Source organism: Thermobia domestica, chromosome 12 (assembly GCF_964235325.1).
Source record: "Thermobia domestica chromosome 12, izTheDome1.hap1.1, whole genome shotgun sequence".
NCBI lineage: Eukaryota > Metazoa > Arthropoda > Insecta > Zygentoma > Lepismatidae > Thermobia > Thermobia domestica.
Genome location: NC_137465.1, coordinates 218,980,542 through 219,003,599, shown reverse-complemented (window position 1 = coordinate 219,003,599; position 23,058 = coordinate 218,980,542). Strand labels below are relative to the sequence as shown.

The 23,058-nt window shown below is 33.4% G+C and overlaps 1 protein-coding gene across 2 annotated transcripts in view; it reads right to left on the bottom strand.

The window, feature by feature from the left end:
- Positions 1-22,531, bottom strand: part of LOC145665870 (uncharacterized) — a 77,732-nt gene extending 55,201 nt beyond the window's left edge. The window contains exon 1 of one of the 2 annotated variants that reach the window (XM_081732982.1): positions 22,251-22,531. In XM_081732982.1, coding sequence (XP_081589108.1) covers positions 22,251-22,292 — 42 coding nt within the window. In that variant the 5' untranslated portion in view covers positions 22,293-22,531. The remainder of the gene's footprint in view (positions 1-22,250) is intronic. The other variant, XM_081732983.1, reaches the window with a different exon arrangement.
- Positions 22,532-23,058: the final 527 nt, after the last annotated feature.

Genomic DNA, 23,058 nt, shown 5'->3' with positions numbered 1-23,058 from the left:
CAAATATAAAATCTTTATACATACATATATATATATATATATATATATATATATATATATATATATATATATATATATATATATATATATATATATATATATATATATATATATATATATATATATATACTGTATATATAAATATACTGCTTTGGTCAGTTTGAGTTTTATTAGCAATCTCGAAATTCCCAAAGCTGCAATGAATATCAGTTGTACTGTTATATTTATTTTAAAAATTGGAGTTCTTCCAAAGCAGTAGTGGATTGATTCAGTTTCTATAATTTTAAAAGAAAATAGTTGTCTTAAAATTTAAACACAGTTCGGGAACGGATTCAAGTCTTATTTCAAGGTAATACTGAATTTAAAATTATAGTTGGATGGTATTGTTCTTTTTAGTTTAACGCATATAAATGATTGCATATAAAAGTAATTGTGAATCGTTGACTGATTATGAATTAGAGAAATAAATGATTATTTATTATATAGGGTGGCCCAAAAGTAGATATACACCCTTGCATTGATCAAGTATAACATTCTAGCTCATAGGCTTATTTGCTTCGCTTTTCGAGCTTATGCTATAAGTAAAAAGGCTTTAAGAACAGATAGTAATGAAACTTATGGATAACAATAAGAAATGATGTGAAATACAGTGAGCTGATCAGTACGGGACTGTATACCTACTTTTGGGATTATAGAAATTAACCCTTAATTTCAGGAGAAATTCGACCCTTCCCCATTTATCTGTACCCTTAAATCAATCAACTTGGCATTTTCCTATTAACTGTCGACCTCTTTTTAAAAGCGTCAATATTTTCTGCATTAAACTTAAGATATATTAAAGCACTTCAATTCGAAGAATCTTATAGATTCTCTGAATACGTAAATATATCTCAAGTATGTGAGCACATCCAACGAACAAAAGCAAAAGTTTACTGAAAATGCAATTAGCCAAGACAGAGAGGGTCATTGTGCATCTGGTTCTTTTTCTTTCTTTAATACTGCTTAACGGATGCTTGGACACAGCTAATTTCCTCCATGCTTTGAAATGTTTTTTGTCCTTCTTCATCCAATGTGTATTATTTTCAGTACACGCATTTACAGGATATTAACCATCCTGTTGAACTCTTTCTGAAACTATCCAAGGATTCCTTCACGATTCAGTAAAGATGCAAGGATTTTGAATATCCATTTCCCATACCATGGCAAACCCGCATGTACTCTAAATTCCAGGAAACTTTCGCTAACAAATTAATACGTTAACTATCTCCATACCAACATTAAATTCTGCGCAAAATGTGGTGTCAAATGTGAGTTGCGAATCTCTGAACAGGGAAAACTAATCTGAAGTTCTTTCCTGTTGGTAAGTAGTCTGAAAAGCTGTTGGTTCCTGCGTATCAGAGAAATTGACTTTCACTTAATTTACTTGCAATATCTCTTCCCTGCCCGTTAGATTAGGTCTTTCCTTTATGTATTGTAATGTCTCTTCCCCGCTCATTAGCTTATATTAGGTCATTGCTTCATGTATTTGTACAAAGAATGGTTGGCATGTTTCTAAGATGACATGTTTGTAATATGTATGTAGAGTCCGTCAGGAAAATGTGTACACACTTTAACGAGAGAAAATTCTACATTATGTGTCACTACTATGCTTAATTATACCGTACACAACAAGTTTAATACATCTTATAACAAAAACGCAATACAATTTTCTTGCAGCTGCACAGCTACTGAAGATTCTCAATGTGGTTACTGTTAGCGACCACACATAAATGCCAACATTGGCGACAGAGTTGCCAATTTAGCCACTTTGTGGCTAGATCTGTCATTTTGAGAAGCTGGCTAGCCACAAATTTTCAAAAAAAAAAAAAAAGCCACTAGTGGATTTTCTAGCCATATACTTTTTGCTTGTAGCCATTTCAAGTCATTTTCTGAGTTCAGCCACTTTTTGGTATATTCAGTGTGTCATTTTGCTATTTTCTGAAGTTTGACTCGTTCTCTAAGTGGCAGCATTCTAAACCCCACTGCTAGAATTAATTCCCTAAAGGGTAGCATTGATGGATATTTTGATTCCTCCCCTTATCTTGTTACACAGTTGGGGCCGCGGTGGCTCAGTGGTAGAGCGTTCACCTCTGGTGCTAGGGGTTTCGGGTTCAAACCCTGCTCCCGCCAAGTGAACTTTGTGGTGGACAAACACCGTGTGCGCGGGTTTTCTCGGGGTTCTCCCACTTTCTTCATTCCACCATTTTCATTCATTATTCATCATCACCGTCTCCTTTAGCCTAACCGGCATAACCGTGTGACGTAAAACTTAAAGATTTCATTTCATATATATATATATTTTTTTTGTTACACAGTAGAAAATGAATTCAAAAACTGTAAGTTACCAGTAGACGTTGAGAAGATTCTTTGAGGAAGAAGTGGAAGTTTGAGTAAAAAAAAATCGTTAAAGAAATTCAGAATAGACTTCCTTAGACATCCTTATAATATAGACATCCTTAGACATCCTTAGGTCGACAGTTTCGTTGATTTCTTTCATACCAACGCTTCCACATTTGAATGCGTAAGTGAAATGTGTATCGAACCAAGTTAATATAGTCAAAAACAGACTCAGTAACAGGTTGAAAACAAAACGCTTTCTTCAAATCTAAGAGTGAACTTGGTTTGTGCCGTGCACAAGTGTTGTTTTCTATCTGAAATTTCAGCGACAGTTCTGCAACTAGTTGAAACAAAAGCAGCTTGGCACAAGCAACTAAGACAAAAGAACCTACACTTCAATCCAAAGAAGTAGAACATGATGATGACATTTGTTTCTGTTAAAGGAATTTTGCCTTAATTATATGGTATTATGGAAACCGAGTTTATTTAGCTTTGTCTCGCGCGAAAGGTTGCTTTTTTCCTAGCCATTTCTGGCATTTATTGCTATTGATTGTATTCAATTTTTGTCGTTAAGTGTTGGCAACACTAATTGGCGAGCGGTTGCTTGAACAATGTCCGGTCAATGTGTACCGTTGTGCGCATCAGAAATGTTACCATACCTCTTAAACTTGTCAGAAAGGAGTGTAACTCTGAAATGTGTAAAGGACTCAATTTATTTTTAATTGTTTCGAATGGTCACTGGGTATGTGAATTAATGGTATTTTCCATAGAATTTCTACCAATATAGTAAGAGACAATCATTAGGCCAAATGTTGTAACAAAAAAAATCAACCAATACTTAAAACAATTATTAACTTATAAATTTGTATTTTCCTCTAATAAATACAAATACCAGTCTAACTAAGACATCAACAACAAACTTCTGCATATTGACAAATTTACTTTTCCCTCACTCAGGTATCAATATAACTTTATATCATTTATTCCTACTAAGGACAACTCGTTAAATTTCTTTGTCATAAATGTAAATAAGATTTGTTCTTCTAACTTGGGTACAGATTCGCAACTATCTTTTGAAAACATAACATAAAATAAACAACGTGGTTTTTTTTTACAGACAGTTTTGCCAGATAATTTCACTTTCAACCCATTCCATCCACTCTACTTAAGTTTTTTATTGCTGTGCTATTGCTCTATTAAACATTGTTCAGCGTAAGCTCTAAACTCCGATAAACAAAATATTTGTATCCCTCCGCTTGTCACAAATATGATTGGCTAGTGATGTATAACACCCACTCCCAACGGGGAGGAGCAAATTATACACGTGCATTTTGACAATAGTGTCTCGTGTTGTCCAGATACAGAAGCAGCAGAAAAGAAAGGAAAAACTCGAAAGATTAAAAAAAGTATTTGAATTTTGCTGGTAAACAATTGTTGCTTAGTGAGTAAAGGTTTGCCTTGTTGGTGTTTCACCACAACATTCGCGGAACCGGGATTCATGCCAGTCATCTTTCAGACTTGAAAAGCAGAACACCCGTCTACAGTTGAGTTGGCGCCATAATTACTGCGCATGCTTAGTGTTTATTTCCATTGTTTCATTAACCACACTCGATTGCAGTATTATTAGATAATCCGTATTATATTTTTGTCATTTATAATAATATAGTAGTTTTATATGAAGCTTCATAGTGAAAGTAATAATGCAATCACATGAACTATTTTGCGGAGGAGTACAAGCGTTGGTAGGACAACAGCAAATCAGCGAGATTTAGTTTTACGTGGCTTTGTTTATCGCAGTTTAGAGCTTACGCCGAACAATGTATAGACCTTCAAATTATGCTATGCATAAGCGTCAGAAGTCTTATAAGAATGACTGTTCGTCCGTGTGTTGACAGATATCATATCAAAAACGGTAGAAGATATCGACATTATTGGTTTCTTGCAATCGATTTAGTGTCTCAAGAACAGGTTTCATCTCCATTAACTCTCTATACAAACCGGAAGTGGTTCAAATTAGGTATTTACGGTTTAAACGTTTATTGCAATAGAACGATACACTAACAGGCAGTGAGAAACTTTTTTTTTCTTTTTTGCAAACGATTCAGCGTCTCAAGACAATGTACCAGAACTATCTTAAACACTTTGCCAAAACTTGAAGTGGTTCAATTTTAATATTACCTCTGGTTTTAATACTGATTTCCACAAAGTAACAACGATAAGAGAATCGAGATGTGGTTATCTGCAATCGATTTCTTGTCCCAAAAATAGGTTCTATCATCTTCCTTAGCTCTCTGTTCAAACCGGAATGGTTTGTTGCATATAAGAAACGATATTGGAATCAAACTTGTAAGTCACTTGCAAGTGAAACATATCCTAATAAATACTGCGCAAATTCATCAACTCACAAGCGCCGTTCCCCTTACACTGTACCCCCATTGTCAGTGGTCGAAGTGAGACGGTATGCGGCGGTATGCCATACCGTCTTTGGTTTTTCAGTAATGAGGACATACCGTCTCTGGTTTTTAGTGATCAAGACAATATTTAAATAGCCGTATGTTGAGTCAAAATCATAATAAAACATACCGTCTCTGCTTTTTTCCACTTCGAATACTGCTCGTTGTTCATAATAATCAGACAGTATGCATATGGATATGGATATAGACTGATAGGCCTAATGGATAAAAAGCTTCATTTTTATCAAGATGCTTTTATACTTCTTTCAGGTTGGCATACATCGCAGCGCCTACAAATTTTAATAAACCAACGTACAGATTCAAATTTCTGCTCCTCTCCGAAAATGTATCAATCATACTTTCGAACCCAAGAGTAGCCGATGGTCACTAGCCAAACCAGTGGCCAGTTGGGTAGTGGACATCGGTTACTGTTGGACACCAACATATTTACCATCCTCTGAAGTATTGATCAACAACAATATCATCTCTCTCTTTGGCTTACGTTTCTCGAGATATAGCTTCGTAAATAACGTTCCTAAATCGGAACTTTTTTTGGCCAATATCTTCGGAAATGTAAGACTGACGCGAAAAATTCCATCATTTTCTCAGTTTTTGATGCTCTATGGAATGGAGAGTTCAAAATTGAAAAATTCACAAATAACAAAGAGAGACCTACACATACACACACAGAGAGAAAGAGAAAGAGAAAGAGAGAATTAAGTAACGAACTCTCTAAGTTTGTTGAAAATAGTAATGCGCATGTTTGCCTATGGAATTTTCATATAACTACAATGTTAGAATTCTTTTTTCTTATGTGTTATTTTTCTTTATTTTCCTATCATTTTAAAGCTTTTTTTTTAAATTTCATTTTAGATATTTTCCATTTTCAATTACAATTTTATTCGCTATAGTTAATTCCAGCGAAATTGATTTAACGAAAGTACTATACCTGTTTTTATTTGCTAACGTGAATCTTCTCGTTGTTCTGCATTGGTCACAGACATCATTTTCAACTTAATGAGTTAATCTTATTTCTTACATTAGACGAGCAGAGGGCACGGTGGCTCTGTGGTAGAGCGTTCGCACCAGAAGGGCTTTGTGGTGGACCAACACCGTGTTCGTGAATTTTCTAATTTTTGATCATTTTTTAAATCAAAAAAGCATAAGTAAACAATATAGAAAACACCCCTGAGGCACGAATTTAACATATTCGTAATAAACAAAACAATCAACGCCATAATGCACAAAATAATGCATAAAATGGCCAAATAATAACATTTTTGTGAAATTGTTGTGCGTATTCCATACCCAAATCACTATCAAAACTTCAAGGTCGATGCGCGCCACATAAACGACCTTAAAAAAATCTGAAAAAGGCTTCTTTTTGGTCACAAATGGCCATTTTTCCGCACTACCTACTTTAACATTTTGAAGGAGGATTTTTTTGATACACCCTACTGCAAAAGCAATCAATGCCTTCAACGGCAGGATCAATATCAGTACAGAGTCACTACTTGATACAAAGTTCACTATCACTTATATCTTTCACTATTATAATTTATATTATGAGTAATATTAATAAAAATCTAACAAGTGTGTGTGGTGGACTCTTAGTAAATGTGTCATAAGTCAAAAAAGGTTGGGAACCACTGAGCTAAATTCTTGTTTGTGTAGAGAAACTGCTAATAACTATTCATAGAAATATTCTGTTTCTGTTTATTTTAACTCCTATACAAAATACACTAACGGGTAAGATGAGTACGCAAAAGAAGAAAAAGACAAATAAATAAAAATAAGTATGTTAAAACTATTTTCTATTACTAAATTGATTCAATCAAGATTATTACTAAAACTTTCAATAATGTTGCTTGTTTCAATCATGAAAATGTCGAGAGATGTGAAGCTTAAAATATATAAAACGATAATCATGCCTGTTGTGCTGTATGGTTGCGTAACATAGTCGTTTACTTTGAGGGAAGAACGTAGACTGAAAGTATTTCGGAATAAGATCCTGAGATGAATATTCCCACTCAAAGGGAACGGGAATGCCATATTAAGGAATTGCATAATTTATATCGTTTACCAAACATTGTTACCATCATCAAGTCTAGGAGACTCAGGTGGTCAGGTCATGTAGACAGAAAGGAAGAACACTTTTAAAGTTTTAACTGGAAATCTGATCGGAAAACGTCCATTAGGAAGACCTAGGAACAGATGGAAGAACAGCATTAAGAAAGGTTTCGCAGAAATAGGAATACAAAGAAGAAACTGGATCCAGTTGACTAAGGATAGAAATCAATGGAGAGTTTTTGTGAATGTGACATTGAACCTCCGGGATGCATAGGCCATAGAGGATTTAGGATTTAGGATTTAGATTTCTGGGCTTTCGACATCTAAGGCCATTTAGCCCGTCACGTTTGAGGGATGACGTCCCTCGGCAAGCACACTATCCAGGGAAAGAGAAGGAAGAAAGGATTGGGGAAGGAAGGAAGCAGCCTGAGGCCTATAAGTTAGGTATCACCCCGGCATTTGTCTGGTGTGAATGAGGAAAACCCAGGAAAACTTCGTTTAGGGTGGTTGGCTTGAAAACACGTTTTACACTTTTTCGACCGAGTGTCCCCACCGGGAATCGAACCCGGGGCCACTCGTATCGCATATGTCATAGAGTTAGTTAGTTAGTTTCAATCGTGTGTTTCACAGAAGGACCGTTAAATGGTAGTACCAGTAATTTTGAAACGTTGAACAGTAGCTACACCAAGTTTCTGTACTTACTTCGTGACATCGCAATCACTAATCTTTGCGTAGTCTAAGTGTATCCTGAGTGTAATATATTCCTGTTGGCTTAAATTTCTCGTAACATAGATGGTGATAATAATCAATTTACTAATGATTTTAATGTCTCTTGTTTTTGTAGATGCTGGAGAATGGGCGAAATATCTTTAGTTTGGAAAGCGAAAAATATATGACCTTGAAACAAAATTTAAAATACCAAAGAGATGTTACTGAAACTTCTACTTCTAAGATATATTGCAAGAGATAAACCTTGCTACTAATAAAAAGTAAGAAAGTGATTTTATTTCATTTATCACGGAGATAAGTTGCCCTTTCTCTTTGTTTGCTTTTGGAATTTCAACTGATTTCCCAGTCGGAAAAGAGTGAAATAACGTATCGCTTTCATTTCATCTTGTACGGTTCAACAACTTTTAATTCATCTCTGTGAATCTGTGGGGAGACTAATCCCATTTACCAGAGAAGCACATTGCTTCAAACGTTCAAATTAGCTTTTATTCAAACTCTATTCGCATACAGTCAGTTTGGCTCCGGGCAAACTGAGTGGTGTTCTTTGAGCATTACTCCTAGGCAGACGGTCGCCCTACTGTTTGCATTGATTATGCTGTAACCAGCTGTTAATGAATGGTGAGCTTATACGAATTACTATTTTTAAACTTGTAGCGTATTATTTGCTGAACTGAAATGGAATTCGTGTTATTTCTGTGTTTCAGAAAGGAAATTAATTTACGCGTATACCCATGGATTTAATTAGGAGTATTCTCTTCTTGTCATGCTGGAAATAATCACTGTTGCCAAAAGCTTTGCTCAAAGGCCTAGGTTTAAATTAATCTTCGATTTCTGTTTTGTTGTGTTCTTGTTCATAAAAAGGTATCTTACATACACGAATAGCTTCGTAAAAATATTTTTTTATTATTATTTAGTTAGTTAATAAATCTTTTGCCGTCTCGAATTCTGTCGAGAAATTTGAACCTTAAAATCTATAAAACGATAATGGTGTCTGTTGTATTTTATAGTTCCGAAACATGGTCTCTTACTTTAAGGGAAAACCGTAGACTGAAAATATTTGAGAACAAGATCCTCAGACTAATATTCGGATCCAAGAGGGAAGGGAATGGGTAATGGAGGAAACTTCATAACGTGGAACTACATAATACGGTTTACCAAACATTGTTAGTGACATCAAGTCTAGGAGGCTCAGGTGGGCAGGTCATGTAGCGAGAATTGAAGAAAGTAGAAACGCTTTCTATGTCTTTACTGGAAGACTATTCGGAGAATGACCATTAGGAAGACCTAGGCGCAGATAGGAGGACAATATTAAGATAGATCTCGCAGAAATAGGAATACAAAGAAGAAACTGAATTCAGTTGGCTAAGGATAGAAATCAATGGAGAGCTTTTGTAAACGCGGCATTGAACCTCCGGGTTCCATAAGCCATAGAGTTTGTTAGTTAGTTATGTAGTTATGCTGTATGACCTATTATATTCTTTAACTTCATTTGCGTTTTTGGTTTATTAGGTGGATTTCTGGTTTATTTGTTGGAGCTTAAAGTCTCTGTACTGTATCGATGCTATGTGAGACATAGTGCTTCATCTCAACTTAGAACCTAAATCACAAGAGCTCTCATCATGCAACGAATCGGGTCTTCAACGCCGAAGCGTGATATATGCACAGGATCGACACAGCATCGGACCGAAACGGCATAGGATCGAAAGCAGATACCTGCATACGATCGAAATAATAAAAAAAAAATACATTATCTTATAATTACGCAATATTAAGTAAGAATTATTTTCTTGAATATATATATGAGAAAATCGTCATACAACTGAAACGGCATAGAACCGAAACAAGTTTCTGAGTAGAATTTTAGGTCGTATGCCGTTCCGATCCTGTGTCATGTCGGTCCTGAGCTGTGTCAACCCCGTGCCTTATCCCCTGCCAAAGCAAGGTCTTCATTTCAAAGAGGGAATATTCTCCGTCATATAAGACGTTTCACATTTTTATGTATATATTACTAGATCAGGGCCGACGCTAGCATTTTTGCCGCCCTGGGCAGTACTTTTACATGCCGCCCCTTTAATCCGCAAACCTTAATTTGACAGAAGACGTTCAAGTGTCACGAAAAATAAGTAAGATGCCCCATTTAAAATTATGTATGAAATGGAAAAGTAAAAAAAATTGAACTACCTTTCTCGAATGCTTAAATGCTGGAATTTAAACGACTCTATACATGACTCAATATTCAGTATGTTCAATTTCGCTGTATATGTGTGACATACAGCAGCGCATACAGAAAATAAAACAAAAAATATGCTTAAGTCACGACTAAAAAATTTTAATTGTTAGGCTTATTTTATATCAAAAGGTGTTTCCAACAGAGTACGGAGCATGAAGATAATATAGTGAATAAGATATTAGTGCAAAATTAAGTGATTAATCTAAGCCTTATAATGTACTAAAACACAATAGAGATACACTAAAACACAAATTTAACATACGTTAATTGAAACTAACTTTTCTTGCTTTGATATGAGCAAATTCCTTATCATATTCGCGTAGCCCAATGTTTCAGCCAAATTCGTCTTCTATTGATATCATCGCTAGACCACTCAACCGTGTTTCAGATATGGAAGAACATAGATAGTTTTTAGTACGCTTAAGTTTCGAAAAATTTCTTTCTCCACCTGCCATGTTACCGGTAAGGTTAACAAAATCCTAAGTGCAACACTGACATTGGGAGCTGAGTCATATTCCTTAATTAATTTTAAAGTCTCTTTTGCTGAACTTTTAGGCTTAATTATAGCGGATTACATCTTCAGTTCGTCTTTCAAATCACTGGAGTTATATCTTTCGATTCTTCGTGTGTTAAAAAGTTGGCAAGTTTAGTACACTTTTCAGACAAAAGTTCAGGTGCCATATCTTTAAGATTACTTATATCGTAAAGAAAATCGAAATACTCGCTGTGATGTTTAAGTTGCTCAAATCTTTCTCTTCAAGCTAATACAATCGCGTCTAGAACTTCGTAATAGAAATCGACCTTGTATCTTGTTTGTGGATCTTCAATAACTCCATCTTCTGCCTCGTACTGAAACTGTCTCTTCTTTCGACTTCGAGCTTGCACTGTATTACCTATTCTTGGATCATCAATGTCTAAGGCTGATGCCAACTCCATCGCATCAACTAAGTAAGATTGAAACTTTGCATCATATCTGCTCTTCTCAAAGTATTCAGATATATTTTCAAGAAACCCCACTGCATCCAACACATGATAATCAAGGTTTTGGATACTTTTGTTTATGTTTATGTGGAATAACAAGTGACATCAGATAATGAGTGAGCAGAGGAAAGGAAAGTCACGCAGCTGGTTTGCCATACACAGAGCACTGTGGGCGAGCATTCTATCTGTTCTATTGTCGTTACTTGTTTGAAGTAAGGTATCATGAACCTCCTCTATTTGATATCTAAGTGGAGTCAGAGCATCAATTCGGCTCTCCCAGCTTTTGGTGCTTAATGACTTTAAAGTGAGACTGTTAATATGTTCCTAAAGTATGACCCAACGTTGAACTAACGCAGAAAAAAGTCAGAAACGTTTTAACTATACAAAAAAGAAAGAAAGAAAGAAAAACGGCGGACTGAGATGCTGTAGGCTAGAATGACCTGGCTCAAATGGGAGTGTACGTTTTGCATACTTGGTGTGGAGCGTTAGAACATTGCTGAATAGAAAAAATATGACACCTTGATAATCTTATCCACCTAGCTGAAAATCTTATCTACGCCGCTGCAAGGAAAATATTGAGCTGTGGCTAGTAGTTTGATAATTGAAAATGAATGGGAATGCTCCGAATTTCATGTGTGAACATTTTCCTGAATATGAGTGAAGTAAATTCAATTACATTCTGGGTGAACACAATTTTATTTTTCCATGTGGGCTTATTACGAAGCATTACATTTTGATAGTATTCTTTTCTTTTTTTAAATTTCGCCGCTCATTAGACTTGCCGCCCAGGGCGGTGGCACGGCTTGACCCCCCCCCTTCGCGCCAGCCCTGTACTAGATGTAATTCATTGGGAAGTAACTGACCTTATATACCCTCCTAAATGACTTATAACTGTATGCCACAAATATTTTGTTTATTACAAAATAAATACAACTATTATTTAAAAAGTAGTTCACAAGAAACCAAAACAATATGATACGTAACCAAATGCAGTTGAGATCGTTCCTCTAGTCACTGCCTTAACTTAGATTTTAGGGGCGTTGTTTTTCTGACAACACTGTAATTTCTATGGGTGGCAACACTGAACATTCTTCAGGTTCATATTTTCTGTTGTAGAATAACATTATCTATGATTGTGATAAGTTGCATTTCATTACCTCCTTTCACTTATGGAAAACAAGCAAAAGAAAAATGGTAAATTTTATATTATTTTTAATAAAACAGGCTCTTACTCGTAAGTATAAACTATTAAAAATGCAAACGGGAATGTCAAAGAATGAAGAAAATGAGGTCGATGATAAAGTTTTTCGGCATCCGTAGGGCGGTCTTGAAACGATGAAATAAAAGCTTTAAAATCGACGGTTATGCCGTATGAGATAAAGAAGATGGATAATATACGAAAGCGAATGCTTATGAAAAAATAGATCGACTGGACAATATTGGAAGGAAACGGCAGAATCCCGAGATCATTTACCAACACGATTATCCAACGCAAACCCACATTGTCTAGAACATAACCAGGAACCTCTTGCATCGGGGCCACTAGAAACAGTTCCATTTTAATATAACAGCATATTTGCTGATAAAAATCTTTTAAGAAACAACACGAAGTTGATTATAAAATATTTATCATATATATATATATATATATATATATATATATATATGTATATTGAATAATATGTGTTCAGTTAAGTAAGAAATGATAGAGAGCTGTTTGGTTAACGATCACATGACAAAGACCTAACATTGAATCTCAAATCTTTCCAAGATGCATATGTCAGGATTCGTTAAGATGTTACTAGCAAATAAAGGAAATTCAAAAAAGGAAACTAAAAATAGAAATATATTTTTATAGAAATCGAGAAATTTAAAGGAGATTACATTATATGAGAAAGTATTTATATTACAATTAAAAATAAAGCAAAATAAAAGCAAATAAAATTCAAAGTATATACAAAATAAAATGTATCAAAAAAAATCTAAATTGAAGGGAAAAATTAGATAAAAGTTTATATTATTATTATTATTATTATTATTATTATTATTATTATTATTATTAAGTACTCTGCCTACTGGCAGGTCCTGGGACTAATGAGTTTTTTCTTCTTCTTCCTAATTTTCAGTTTGGGCCTGGAAATGTTTCTTCCATGTTTCTCGATTTTCAGCTCCTGCTCTTAACTCCCAATATTTTCTTCTACTTTTCAAGTCATCGATCAGTTCTGTTCTTCTTCTCCCTACTCCTCATTTTCCTTCCATCTTTCCTTCTATGGCGGTATGAAGAACACAATTTTCTTGCAATCAATTGGTCTTTCTACGAAGGATGGTGGCTAGAAGCGCCTTCTTCTCTTCTATTCGTTTTAAAACGTCTTCGTTTGTTACTCTCTCTGTCCATTTTATCTTCTCCATGTTCCTCCAACACCACATTTCGAAGCTCTCTAAATGTTTCTTCTCTAACTTCCGTACTGTCCAAGTCTCTGAACCGTAAAGTCCAATGCTCCCAATATAGCATTTGACCAATTTGTTCCTTAGTCTAATATTAAGGCTTCTAGTTAAGAGTGAGCTTTTCTTGTTGAATACATCTTTGGCTATGGCAATTCTTGACCTGATCTCTCTGGTACAGTACGCGTCTTTCGTCAAAATACTTCCCAGGTATTTGAAATTGTCGATCTCTTCAAGTACTCTTTGTTCTACTCTGACCCACAGGAAGAGAACAAGACTGAAAAACTTCGGGAGGAGGTTCTACAGCTAAAAACAAGGGGAAAAATTTCAATAAACATAGAAACATAGATCCAACACGGCTGCGTTTTCAAACAGCAGCCGTGCGACGTTTCTCCAGCCTCCTTCTAAGTGCAATATCTGCTGAACAAATAGAGCTATTAGAAAAAATGTAAAGAAAGTTATACTCCACCAAAATGATGGCGCAAACAGAAAGTAGCAGAGCGAACTGCACAAGGCTACTTCAAAAACTAAGAAGTGGATTCACCAAATGAGATGCAATAGTGGACATGAAAATGAATAATACGTACAAACGTAAAATGACCTGGTTATGTTTAGAGTACGTACTGAATGATCAATTGGAACATGCAAATGGAAATTCGCCACTGCAGCGTCGGGGAGCAACGTATACGGCAGAATTCACCATGCACAAGGTGGTTTGTTGGATCGAGGTACCACTCGCAATAGTAGTAGAAAATGGATCGATCTGGGCCAGACCTGGAACAGACCTGGCTCATAAGAGAACAACTCAGGAGCCACTGAAAAAATGACCACCGTGCACCGTGAGCCCACGGTCTTTTACGACCTCCATTTTAGGGGTGAATTTATTCCCTTTTATGACCACTTTTTAGTCATAAAAGACTAGTTCCCTTTTTCAACCCCTATTTTAACATAGCAGAAATTACATAGCACAGCTAATAAAAGAACATGGCTTATTTTCCAACATAGCAGAAATTACACTGAGACTACGTAACACATAACATCCTCCATTTTAGGGGTGTACTCGTTTTCCAACCCCTATTTCAACATAGCAGAAATTACACTGAGATTATGAACACAGAACAGAGCATGGCTTATTTTCCAACCACTATTTTAACATAGCACATCAGACAGAGACTACGTAACATAGCGGGGGTGTACTCGTTTTTACGAACACACAGCAGATACATAAGACTCGTTCCACCCTTCCAACCCCTATTTGAACCCATGGTCTTTTAGGGGGGTGAACTCGTTCCCTTTTCCAACCCTTATTTTAACATAGCAGAAATTACACTGAGACAATGAACACACAGCAGACCAGAGAATACGTAAGATTCATTCCCTTCTAAGGGGTGTACTCGTTCTCTTTTATGAGCACATTTTTCAACCCCTAGTAGAAATTACATAAAACTAAGACAATAATGAGGGTGTATTCATTTCACCGAAAAATTAAACATATTCCATTTTAAAGGGTGATTTCGTTCTCCAACCCCTATTTTAACATAGCATAGAATACACTGAGACTATGAACACACAGCACAACAGATAATACATAGCACAGCTAATAAAAGAACATGGCTTATTTTCCAACAACACATAGCACACATAAGACTACGGGGGGTGTACTCGTTCTCATTTTTCAACTCTTATTTGAACATAACAGATAATACATTCGAACCCTATAGAAAAGATTCTTTTAAGGAGTGAACTTGTTCTAACCTATATTTGAACATAGCAGAGATTATCTAAAGATTGTAGAGGAATGCGAAACTTCCGTGTGTTGTTATCAGTTACATAATAACTTCCGCCATATGTAGATAATTCTCATTACGTCATTCATCCGGATTTTAAAAAACATTGAGCTAGTTTTCTCTTTAACAGACAATAACTTGTCATTCAACGATAGGAATCCCTGAACGTAATGTAATCAATTACAAAGGTATAAAAAAAGAGGGGAATCCCCGAGCATGACTCATACCTATTGCGTAATATTGCGCAATGCAATCACACAGGTATAAAAGACTGACCGACATGTTTTTTTGTAATCACTTCCTGTTTGCCGTCTGAAGCGTAAAGTTCAGATATTTTTTGTGTGTGTGGTTTATATTATTAGTGTGGTTTATTATTAGTGTGGTTTTGTTTTCTTTTGTAAGTAACACATTTTATAATAATATTAATATTATATTATAAAAACTCAGTTCAGAATTATTATAGTAACTTTGAGGAGTTAGTTTTTTAAAAAAAATGGCAACAAAAAATGTTAAATCAAATACTATCAATTCTGATACTCTATTTAATAATAATTTAAAAAAAATTAAAATGTGATACTGATTTAAATGAGGATAGTGGATGTTTTTTAAAGAATAAAAGAAAAGACTGTTTAGATATATTAAAACAGGAACAAGATAATTCAGCATTTAAAGTAAATTTTTCGTTGGCTACAACTTTTGTAAAACCAGTAGATTTAGAAACATATCGATTCTTTGTAAATAGTGGTAACGAAATTATTTTACCGAGTACAGATGTGAATTCTATAATAGAAAAACTATTTAATAAAATTTTAGTTGAACAAGAAAATAGAGCAATTAAGAAATCAGGGTGGTCTTTATGTTCTGAACCAAACCATCACTTAGAAATTAAAATCAGTAAATATGATCCTCTTTCCGCTTCTTCTTTTATAAAATTACCTCAATGGATTTTATCCAAAAAGAATTGTGTTCTAAATATTCAAAATAATGATAATAGATGTTTTATGTATAGTATTCTAGCTGCGTTGCATCCCGCAAAAGATAATCCACATCGTGTAAATAATTACATACAATATATTAATACTTTATTACCATTATTTGAAAAAACCAATATAAAATTTCCCGTCGAAATAGAACACATAAGCAAATTTGAACATATGTATAATTCTGTATTTCCTAAGGAACAAATTTCCGTTAATATATATGGCATTGATTATGATCATGAAACTATTTTCCCGTTACGTATAAGCGAAAACACATGTGTAGATAAACGTATAGATTTACTGTATTGTGAAGAAAATTGCAACACTCATTATTGTCTTATAAAAAATCTCAATGCGTTATGAAGAGTCATAAAGAGAAAACTTATGTAAAATTGCCTCAATGGATTTTATCCACAAAATGTGTTTTAAATATTCAAAATAACGATAATAGACGTTTTATGTATAGTATTCTAGCTGCGTTGCATCCCACGAACGATAATTCATATCGTGTGAATAATTACATACAATATATTAATACTTTATTACCATTATTTGAAAAAACAAATATAAAATTTCCCGTCGAAAGAGAACACATAAGCAAATTTGAACATATGTATAATTTTGTATTTACTAAGGAACAAATTTCCGTTAATATATATGGCATTGATTATGATCATGAAACTATTTTCCCGTTACGTATAAGCGAAAACACATGTGTAGATAAACGTATAGATTTACTGTATTGTGAAGAAAATTGCAACACTCATTATTGTCTTATAAAAAATATCAATGCGTTATTGAAGAGTCATATAAAATTGCCTCAATGGATTTTATCCACAAAATGTATTATAAATATTCAAAATAACGATAATAGAAGTTTTATGTATAGCATTCTAGCTGCATTGCATCCCACAAAAGATAATCCACATCGTGTGTATAATTACATACAATATATTAATACTTTATTACCATTATTTGAAAAAACAAATATAAAATTCCCCGTTGAAATAGACCACATAAGCAAATTTGAACATATGTATAATTCTGTATTTACTAAGGAACAAATTTCCGTTAATATATATGGCATTGATTATGATCATGAAACTATTTTCCCGTTACGTATAAGCGAAAACACATGTGTAGATAAACGTATAGATTTACTGTATTGTGAAGAAAATTGCAACACTCATTATTGTCTTATAAAAAATATCAATGCGTTATTGAAGAGTCATATAAAATTGCCTCAATGGATTTTATCCACAAAATGTATTATAAATATTCAAAATAACGATAATAGATGTTTTATGTATAGTATTCTAGCTGCGTTGCATCCCGCAAAAGAACATCCACATCGTGTGAATAATTACATACAATATATTAATACTTTATTACCGTTATTTGAAAAAACAAATATAAAATTCTCCGTTGAAATAGAACACATAAGCAAATTTGAACATATGTATAATTCTGTATTTACTAAGGAACAAATTTCTATTAATATATATGGCATTAATTATGATAATAAAACTATTTTTCCGTTACGTATAAGCGAAAACACAGCTGTAGGTAAACATATTGATTTATTATATTTAAACTCTCATTATTGTTTAATTACAAATTTAAATGGTTTAGTCAGACATCAGTTAGGTAGTCATCAAACATTTATTTGTAGACGATGTTTAATATCTTTTTATAACAAATCAAAATTAGATGAACATGACAAATTATGTAAAGAACACACTCCAACCAAAATTAACATGCCGAAACAAGGAGAAGTTTTAAAATTTCGAAAATTGAAATTGTTATTACAGAATGATGTAATAATAATTGCAGATATGGAAAGTTTATTAAAACTTATAAATAAACAAAGTGGATCTCATACAATACAAATTCACCAACATATACCATGCAGTTTTGGTTATATTGTATGTTGGAGTAACAACTATATGAAATCAGATTTAGTTATTTATCGGGGAGAAAATGTATCAATGAAGTTTATGTCTGCTATGGAGAATGAATTAAGAAAAATCATAAACATATTAGATCAACAAAAACCATTAATACCATTAAATAGTTCTCAGTTACAGGAGTTTAACCTATCCACCGAATGCTCGGTTTGCGATAGTAAATATACGAGTAACAATAGAAAAGTTAAACATCATAACCATTTAACTGGTCAATTTATTGCCACGGTGTGCAACAATTGCAATTTACAAATTAAACGTCAAAGTAATTTTATCCCTGTCTTCTTCCATAATTTGTCTGGGTATGATGCACATTTGTTTGTGAAAGAATTAGGTTGCACCCCTGGAAATATTTCGGTAATTGCTGAAAGTACTGAGAAATACATAACATTCTCTAAGCACTTTAATTTTAATGGTAGACCTATCGAGTTACGTTTTGTAGACTTATTTAAATTCCTGCCGTACAGTCTCGAAAATTTGGTGTCAAAATTAAAACCTGAGCAATTTGTATATACAAAGCAATATTTTTCTGATGAAAAGTTTCCTTTAATTCTTCGTAAGGGAATTTATTTTTATGAATACATAACAAATTTAGATACATTTAAAGAAACTGAATTTCCTGGAAGAGAGGCGTTTAGTAGCAAATTGAATGGAACACAAATTTCCGAGACTGATTATCAATATGCAAAACTGATTTGGCGTGTGTTTAAATGTGAAAATTTAGGGGACTACCACGATCTATATTTAAAATGTGATGTACTTCTCACAGCAGATGTGTTGGAGAATTTTAGAAAGACATGTTTAAATGCTTTTTGTATTGATCCGATTAATTGTTTTACTGCACCTGGGTTGGCATGGCAAGCCATGTTATATAGAACAAAAATTGAACTTGAACTTTTATCAGATATCAATATGTATATGTTTGTAGAAAAATCGATTCGCGGAGGCATTACTCAAGCTGTGTTAAGGTATGCCAAAGCTAATAATCCTTACGTACATGATTTTGATGCGGAAAAAGAAAAATCTTATTTACTGTATATTGACATGAACAATTTGTACGGACTATCAATGATTGACTATTTACCATATGGTGGTTTTCGGTGGGAGGATAAAATTGACAATTGACAAGACAAACATAAAATTATCAATTGGCCCACGGATAGTGAATGGGTTTTTTTTCTAGATGAAACCGCGATATGGAGATAAAATTAGAATTGCATATATGGATACTGACTCTTTTATTTACTATATTAAAACTAACAATATTTATAACGATATAAAAAATATGAATGACTATTTTGATACCTCAAATTATCCTGAAAATAATTCTTTATATAGCACAAAAAATAAACACATTTTGGGTAAAATGAAAGACGAATTAGGTGGAGTTCCTATGATTGAATATGTCGGCTTACGAGCAAAAAATTATGCAATAAAAACTGGTGAAAATAAAGAATTGAAAAAATGTAAAGGGATTAAGAAAAATATAGTTAAAGAACAAATTACGTTTGACGATTATAAATTATGTATATTTGAAAACGAAACGATCCATAAAACACAATTTGAAATTACAAGTAAATACCATAATTTAACAACAAATCAGGTAACAAAATTAGCGTTAGATCCGTATGATGACAAAAGAAAAATTTTAAATTGTAATATACACACTGTTCCTTGGGGGTATTATAATAAAGATTTAAAATGTATGATTTGTATATTATAAATACGATATAATTTTTTTTGGATATATTAGTATTAAAAAAATATGTCACAATCAGTTCGAGAACAAATAGTTGCAGAATTATATAAAAGTGCAAGACGAAACTATCCTCGAATACCCGTTATAACGAAAGGGATTCATGATTTATGGCAAGCTGATTTAGTTGAAATGAATAGTGGAAAATTGAAAGGTCTAGCAAAAATTAATCGAAATTTCAAATATTTATTAACTGTCATAGATACATTCTCTAAATATGCTTGGGCTATTCCTGTGAAAAATAAAACTGGGAAAGAAATTACACAAGCATTTATAACAGTACTGAGAAAAGCAAACAAAAGCCCTAAATTTTTACAAACTGACAGGGGTCGAGAATTTTATAATTCAGAGTTTCAGAAGGCAATGAACCAAAATAACATTAAACATTATTCCACGTACAGTGATGTGAAAGCAAGTATTATTGAAAGATTTAATAGATCATTACGTAATTTAATGTGGAGACAATTTACACTGCAGGGAAATTATAAATGGATTGGCATTCTGCCGGAATTACTACAGAAATATAATAATACTATTCATTCCACTATTAAAATGAAACCTATCGACGCTATTAAAAAAGAAAGTGAAAAACATCTATTGACAAACATCTATTGCAAAAAGTTTTCTGTGATAAAAAGAAAAAGTAAATTTAAGATGGGTGAATATGTAAGAATTAGTAAACTTAAGCGTCCTGGTTTTGATAGAGGTTTTACACGCAATTGGAGTACAGAAATTTTTCGAATTTCTAAAGTTTTCTTCACTAATCCTCCAACATATCACTTAGTAGACTCAAATAATAAACCTATTGAAGGAAGATTTTACGGACACGAATTACAATTAACGAAATTTCCAAAAACATATTTAATTGAAAAAGTATTGCCAAAGAAAAATAATAAGGCCTATGTGAAATGGTTAGGTCTGCCAAAAAGTGAAAATTCTTGGATCGATTTAAAACATACTATATTGTAAAAAAAAGAGAAGTCAAGAATTTATAGGTGAAGCATGTCGTCACAAGCGTGGTATTTCTTGTAGATTTTATAATTTCAAAAGGTGAATTTTATATTTTAAATTCTAGCAACACTACATTTTCGTTGCTTAGTTAAATTGTCATCATCATCATCATCACGAGGTCTATCAGTATCACAAGTAAAAAGTATATTAAACCAAATTTGTTCTTCCACAAACGCTGTTTTTTTATGTAAAGGAGAAAAGAAAGCAAAATATTTAAAAACGCTATTTAAAATAAATGCAATATATCTGTAATAGAGATGGAATGGAAAATTCCTTTTACATGTATGGTAGCAGGTCCTACAGGATGTGGAAAATCATATTTTGTTAAAACATTTCTTGACCATTATAGTAAGTTATTTAAAAATATTGTATGGTGTTATGGTGAATGGCAGCCGTTGTATGATACTCTTTTAAACTGTACGTTTAAAGAAGGTTTACCTCAAAATAAGGAATTTCAAGCACACGAAGGTCCACATCTTGTCATTATTGATGATTTAATGCGTGAGTGTGATCATCGGATTGTAGATATTTTTACTAAGGGTAGATGTTATATGTTAAAGGTAAAATTACTAAATCAGATGGTTCTAATTTAACTTCTGCCGATAAGAAAATCGGCCCTGTAAATGATTTTCTCAATGCAATGTTCAGTGAATTGCAATTATATTTAAATAATCAAATTATTTCCTACTCTTCACATACATATCCATATCGATCGTATATTGAAAAACTACTAAATTATAATGCTGAAGATAAAACAACGCATCTTCAAACATCAATGTGGTTTAAAGATACTGCAGGGCATATGGACAGTGTGGCCGATGCTAATGTAGGATTTAAACAACGTTTTCTTCTCACTGCTTTAAGTCAGTCATTTGAATTATTGGGTTATATTCATGCTGATATTTTCAATCAGGAGAAATTTTTACTGAATGGTGTACAATTGCGTATTAAACTAATTCCAGCTAAACCTACATTTTGTCTAATGGGTGACGCAGATGCTGATGGAAAAGTTGTAATTACAGATGCAACATTGCTTGTGAAAAAGGTTGATGTATCACCAGCAGTTAAAATAGCACAAAATAAAGTATTACAAAATCCTAAATTTAGAATAAAATATCCTATAACAAAAGTGCAGGTGAAGACAGAAACTCTGCCACAAGGAATTATGGATAGTACACTTCCAGATCTGTTTTCAGGCATAGTGCCTAAACGTATTATTATTGGTTTTGTTACTAATGCTGCTTTCAATGGTACTTATCAAACAAATCCATTCAATTTTCAACATTTTAGTATGTCATTTTTTACATTGTATGTTGATGGAAACCCAATGCCCTTCAAACCTTTACAGCCAGATTTTGATAATAAGCTATATGTACAAGCATATTCCACGTTATTTACAGGTTCAGGTATTTATTATTCTAATCAAGGTAATAATATTTCACTCGCTGAATATCCTAATGGTTATACTTACTGGTGTTTGATTTAACTCCTGATTCAAGCGCAAGTGCTGCATTTCATACTAGTCCGCAACGGCAAGGAAGTGTACGTTTAGAGGTTCATTTTAAAGAAGCACTGCCATCTCCTGTAACAACAATTATTTATGGTGAATTCTCTTCAGAATTAGAAATTGATTTCCAGAGAAAAATATATATTAATTAAAGAAAATGTTAAATACAATTGAGCTTTATGAAGCATTACAACAAAATTTGCCTAAAGATCATTTTATTGGTGTGTATGCTGCTGATGAGTTACCTTTGTTTATTCATACATTTCCAGCCGCCATAATTATAAACACTGATTCTAGTGATAAGCCTGGTGAACATTGGGTTGCTGTTTATATATCTAATATGTGTGTGGGAGAGTATTTCGATAGCTATGGTATACCTCCCTATATACAACATCATATAAGGTTTTTAAAACGAAACTGTCTGTATTATACATGGAATAATAGACGTATTCAAGGTGATTTATCTCATTTTTGTGGACATTACTGTTTCCTATATCTAGCATGTCGTGCATCTGGGTATTCGATGCAGGATTTTTTAAACAAATTCTCACTCACTACTATTGATGCTAATGATATTATGCTTTATTCATTTATGAGAGTATGATGATGTTATTTTTTAAAACTCCGCCATTGCCGGTCCCAAGCCCTGGATGAGAAAGGAGGAGGGTTGGGGTGTTGCTACCCCCGTAAAAGAAAATAATGTTGGGTTGAAAACGAGTACACTTCTATTCTCTGCTATGTTCAAATAAGGGTGGAATCCAAAACGAATACA